General features: G+C 45.3%; 2 protein-coding genes across 2 annotated transcripts in view; one reads left to right on the top strand and one right to left on the bottom strand.

Annotated features, from left to right (window-relative positions):
- The window catches only part of LOC118815048 (GTPase IMAP family member 8-like), a 9,656-nt gene extending 8,808 nt beyond the window's left edge, over nt 1-848 (top strand). Inside the window, exon 3 of the mRNA XM_036580980.1 lies at nt 121-848. Within this exon, the coding sequence (XP_036436873.1) occupies nt 121-848 (728 nt within the window). The remainder of the gene's footprint in view (nt 1-120) is intronic.
- A 1,922-nt stretch (nt 849-2,770) lies between these two features.
- Nucleotides 2,771-5,393, bottom strand: LOC118815047 (histone H1-like). Its single transcript, XM_036580979.1, has 2 exons — nt 4,694-5,393; nt 2,771-2,889 (listed from the first exon to the last, which is right to left on the bottom strand). Exons 1-2 carry the CDS (start codon nt 5,391-5,393, stop codon nt 2,771-2,773), a joined length of 819 nt encoding a protein of 272 aa, XP_036436872.1.
- Between the last annotated feature and the right edge of the window lie 340 nt (nt 5,394-5,733).

Raw genomic sequence — 5,733 nt, 5'->3', positions numbered from 1 at the left:
GGAGGCATTGGGCTAAACTATGCTATGTGGCCCCTGGAGAAGCCCCAAATCGTTCAGAAGTGGGATCTCAGCTGTTACGGAGCCAATGGATAAATGCACAAGATATCCGTTTGTTTATAGCACTTCCAAATCGCAAAGACTTTGAAATAATTTTTCTTCAGGACAGAGCTTTGCAGAGTTTTACTCAAATCTTTAATGCTGGTGTTGGAAATGGCTTCTGGAAGGATTGGGAGCTGGACACCTCTGCCCCACAAGATATTAGATTCATCTATGTGAAGTTCTGGACCGGCAAGGTGGCGGATGCTGATGTTGAGCAGTACCTACGCAGGTACTGTGAGATCTTACAGCCTGTGTTTAAACCTCTGGATCAGTTTGGCCTGTGGTATGGAGTCCGCCGTTATAAAGTGAAGCTGCATCATAATCCTGATGGCAGCCTTTACCAGATTCCAAATTCGATCACTTTGGGGCCGTATAACGGCAGGATCTCATACCCTGATCAGGTACAGAGGTGCTACATGTGTGGTTCTCAAGACCATCAAGTGAAAGACTGTGAGGCCTTGAAGTGTTGGAAGTGCGGGGAGCTTGGGCATAAAGGTAAAGAGTGCAAAAACACAGAACTATGTAATTTGTGCCAGGAACGAGGCCACACTTACTTTAAATGCCCAAGCTCTTATAGCAATAAAGCACGTGGACCAACACCAAAGCAATCTACTGACATCAACGCAGCTCAAAATGGAGAACATCAGGAGGACACGGCACCTCAAACCAGTGAGATCATCCAAGAAGCCCTTTTAAGAGCCGCCAAACTGTTTCAGTCCAAAAGAGCGAGTTTTCTAGAGTTCTCTTAAGTGCTGTGACGTGTCTCTTGCTAAGTTGGTGAATTTAAAGCATCGTTTAATCCTAATCAGTGCTGAAACCTGTTATTTATTTCTCTCTCCCAGTAGCAGTTCCTTGACTCAGCACACCTGATCCAGCTCATCAAGTGATCATGAACTGGATCAGGTGTGGTGGGGCAGGGAATGGCTGGAATGCGAAAGCAGAATTAAGAAACCCTGAGGTAAGGGTTAAGTAATATTGAGTTAATTGATGAGCAAGTGAAACTAGCTTTAGGGCAAAACCTTAGACTCATGTGGAAGTTAGGGTGAGTATAAGTGAGTTTACAGCCAGGCCAGAGACGTATGATGAAATGGAAGTGAGTAAAAGTAGGTCAGCAGTGAGGCTTTAGCTCTGTGATGTAGAGTCAGGTTTAGGCTCATGATGTAGTGAGAGTGAATAAAAGTTGGCCTTCAGCTGATGATCAAATTCCAGTTAGTACAGGTAGAGTGAGAGGTAATCCTTAGGCTATTGCTCATGGTAGAGTAAGCAAAAGTAGTTTTACATTGGTTTATCACTAAGGATGCCTCTTCAGAAGTAGTCAGAGTGGAGCTACCCCTGTGCTAAAATCATGAGGTAGAGAGCAATGCATGAGGCTTTTGATGAAGTTATCGAAATAAAGAGAGAGGTTTTGAGTTCATGATGCACTTGGAGTAAGGAAAAGTAGGCTCAGAACTAGGCATGAGTCTTATAATGGAGAGACATTAAGCAATAATAGGTGTAGACCTTAGACTTATGATGAAGTCTGAAGCAAAAACAGGCTTCCAGCAAGGCCTCAGGCTGATCATAGTTGGAGTGTATGTTAGAATAGATAGACCCTGGGCTTATGATGAAGTTAGATAAAGCAGTAGTAGGTATGGGACTTGGCTTCAAGCTTTGCAAGTGTTTACAGTGAGCATATGTTTGCTCATGTCTAGGTCCCAGGCTTATGATGAGGTCAAAGTAAGTGAAAGTAGGTTAATAAGTAAGTTTCTAGTTAGATATAGGGCTCCTGATGTAGACAGCATGAATAAAAGGAGGCTTTTTAGGGCTTATGATGAAGTTAGAGTAAGCAACAGGAGGCATATAGCTATATACTTTACTGTAGTAAACTAAATAGCAATGGTGTCAGTGCAAGGCCTTAGGTTCATGAAGAAGTTAGAGTAAAGCACAAACCTAAGACCCAGCTCTACAGCTCCTGTTTCTTACTCTATGTATATTTTAAATCTTAGGCTTTGGACGAAGCAAAAGTGGCCTTTCAGCTTGGCCCCAGACTCATCATATAAATAGAAATATGAAAGAGTAGCTATAGAGCTGGGCCTTAGGTCTATGAAGAAATTAAAGACTGTAAAAGTCAGTGTATGGAAAGGCCTTCAGCTTCTGACCAGGTAAAAATAAACAATATGGGCTTTCCTATTAGGCCTCAGGCTCATAATGCAGATAGAGTTAATGATGGTAGTTTAGAGCTAGGCCCCAGACTTATGGTGAGGTTTGAGTGAAGTGTGATCTAAAGCGCTCCATTAGACTTATGATGAGAAGACTTATGGAGAATTAATCAAGCACAGAGCTAGGATTTAGCTCATGCTGTAATTAGAGCTGGCCAAATTAGCCTCACAGCCAGACCTCAAGCTTATCATGTAGTTAAAGTAAGTGATCTTAGATTTAGAGCTGGGCCTTTGGTTTATGATGTAGCTGGAGTATTTCACAGCTAGGTCCCACTAAGTTTGTGACGACTTCAGGCTAAATCAATATTAGGGTCAGAGAGGAGTTAGGCTTCATTTTCTAGTAGGGTTAGAAGGGGTTTAGGGTTATTTCCCACTATGGTTACGGAGAAGTTCGGGTAAAGCTAATTAAAGTTAGAACGAGTTTGTGATTATTTCTAACTGGTCAAGTCAAAGTTTACTTCTATAAAAGCACATCAGCAGAGAGCAGCTCTGCCCCCAGTGGCCGCCAGCTTAGTGGGAGTTCGCTCACGCCCTCGCCGAGACTCTCCCCAAACGCGCCGTTGAGCTCTCTGAAGGCTCACGCCGCCATTTGCTGCAGTTTTTCACAGATTATTGCGTTAAATATACAGTATCTCATTCAGAGCAGCTGCTGTACAGCACCCTTTTAAGAGCGCCCTGCTAAACGAGGCGTCGCTGCGCACTCAATCCCAGACTTAGGAAACACGGCAGAGTCTTCTTTAATTGATTAAAAAATTTAAATACTATTTTTTTATGCATGTTAGTTAAACATTGTTTTCTTTTCAGGTCAGTTGGATTCATGGATGCATTCATGAAACAGAAACTGAGCGAATGGAAAGTAGAGATTCTACTCAGAAGACGTGTGTAGGTTCACTGCTGGCTTTGGATAGTAAATAGAAAGCCATATTTGTGCTGAAGTCACAGCAACCCCTATTTATTTGTGTATTTATTTATTTATTTATTTAGCAAGATTTCTCAGTTAGTCAGATATCTTTGATGAGAATTGTTCAGTAGGAATGTCCCTCAGCTCTTTTCCTCTTAGACAGGTTTAACTTATCTGGCTAAACTGAGAAATCCTGCTTTGTGGGATGCCCCACTGGTTCCTGTCACCATCACTGTACAGAAATCTGATCTCTGCAATCAACCATTTCACACCAAACCACTCTGAATGACTCTGTTTACGTCTCAAACAGTGAATTATACAGAGACTTTGAAAAATCGGTGGAGTTCCCCTTTATGAGCTGTGGCTCCCAGCTTTGACCCTGAGCACCCCTGACTTGTGTGTTTGTGTTTTCCTGCTTCAGTAAATTCACTTCAACACAAGACGTCCCTGTTTATAACTGATTAGTTTATTAAAGTCTGCTACAGGAGAGAAACTCCAAAATAAGGCGTCCTTCACCACATAATGTGCCATGAAATCAGGACTTTTAGCCAGCAATAAGAGAAAATTACATTTTCTCATTTATTGACAAATAAAATATCAGCCACTGATTTATCATGTAACGCTAATAACTTTGACATTAAACCATCTATACTGGTATTTGTGATGAAATGCATAACCTTAACCAGCACTTCTGCTAAAGCACCCTTTCATCTCTCTTTTGAGTCTCTCTTAGTTGAAGCGATTGATGAGGAGAGCGGCCTTTTATTGGACGATGCTTCCATTGCAGCGCTGGTTCCTGTAGAAGGTCTGAGGCTGAAGTTAAAATCGTGCCTGAAAAAGCTGAATGAGGTAAGGCAGCCGAATTCACCTGAGATGTACCTGCTTTAAATGTACGATTGCTGGGTGTAAGATTGGTCTTCTGTCTGCCCACCTCAGTGTCACTGCAGTGCTGAGAACGACCCACCACCCAAATAATACCTGCTCTGTCGGGGTCCTGACCACTGAAGAACAGGGTAACTGTGTATGCAGAGAAACAGATGGACTACAGTCTGTAACTGTAGAACTACAGAGTAAAACTATGCGGTCAGTGGAGCTGATAAAGTGGACAGTGAGTGTAGAAACATGGATGAAGTGGCTGGTGTGTGTCAGCACTGCTGAGAACAAGACTCAGCAAGTTTATCTAGAACAGAGCATTTCACACCAGACCACTCTGAACCGAACGCGGCGCTTTTCATATATCGTCACTATAGTCGGAACAAAACCTCGTATCTCCAAAACAGAAACTTTACAGGAGAAAGAAAAACCTACTTTACTTTTAGCGTAAGTCAATGGAACCAGACTTTTTTTCAAACCATTCTGGGTCATTTCTCTGTCCATTCATCATGAAATTTAGATACAATGGAAAAGGTATCAGGTATTTTAAAATAAGGATAAACCGAACAATCTGAGTGAGGATTCGAGGTTTTCTTCCGACAGCAGCGCTGATAATAAAGACTTTCTGCGGCGCAAAGGAAAAACCGAGCTCTCTGAGAGGAAAATGTGGGTGTGGCTCTTAAAAGAGCCGTTTCTGAGCGGAGAAAACAGGACAGGAAGGTAAAACGGCGCGTCTTCTTTTTTTTTTTCGCTGCTTTGGGTTTGACCGCCTTCGCTTTCTTCGGGCTCTTGGCCGCCTTCTTCGGGGCCGCCGGCTTCTTGGCTTTCTTGGGAGACTTGGCGACTTTCTTGGCCGCCGCCGGTTTTTTGGCTTTTTTCGTCGATTTCTTAGCGGCCGCGGGCTTCTTCGCCGCTACCTTCTTGGGCTTCTTAGCAGCGGCGGGCTTTTTGGCGGCCGCCTTCTTGGCTTTTGGCGCCGCTTTCTTTGCCGGCTTCTTCTTGGGCTCGGCTTGTTTCTTGTTGAGTTTGAAGGAGCCGGAGGCGCCGGTGCCTTTGGTCTGCACCAGAGTGCCCTTCGTCACGAGGCTCTTGACGGCGATCTTGACGCGGGAGTTGTTCTTGTCCACGTCGTAGCCGCCGGCAGCCAGAGCCTTCTTGAGGGCGGCGAGAGACACGCCGCTCCTCTCCTTAGACTGAGAAACAGCCTTGACGATGAGCTCGCCGACGCTGGGCCCGGCTTTCTTGGGCCGGGGGGCGCTTTTCTTCTTGGGAGCTTTGGCCGGCGCGGCGGTGGCTGGAGCGGGAGCGGCTTCTGCCACCATTCTGCTTTTGTTGCGAGCGGAGCGACAATGAGCGCGAGCTGCACCGTTCAGAGGAACCTCCCTCTCATGCGACGGGCCGGCCCCTTAAAAGCCACATGAGAACGGTGTAGACTCAACCCGGCGGGCGCTGTGCAGCCGTGCCTCAGTGACGCGCTCGCGCTGGTGTTTTCTTGTAGCATTTATCGGGCAACATAAGAGCGAAAGCGCCGCTTGGCGACCGTCAAACGGCTCGATCCTCTAGAAGAGACTCTGCCGTGTTTCCTCAGTCCGGGAATGCGCGCGCAGCGACGCCTCGTTTCGCAGGGCGCGCTCAAAATGGTACAGAGCACATCTGTAATGT

The sequence above is a fragment of the Colossoma macropomum genome, unplaced genomic scaffold (genome assembly GCF_904425465.1).
Source record: "Colossoma macropomum unplaced genomic scaffold, Colossoma_macropomum, whole genome shotgun sequence".
In the NCBI taxonomy this organism is placed as follows: Eukaryota; Metazoa; Chordata; class Actinopteri; order Characiformes; family Serrasalmidae; genus Colossoma; species Colossoma macropomum.
The sequence above is the reverse complement of the archived record's forward strand: the minus strand, read 5'-3'. Positions and strand labels throughout refer to the sequence as shown.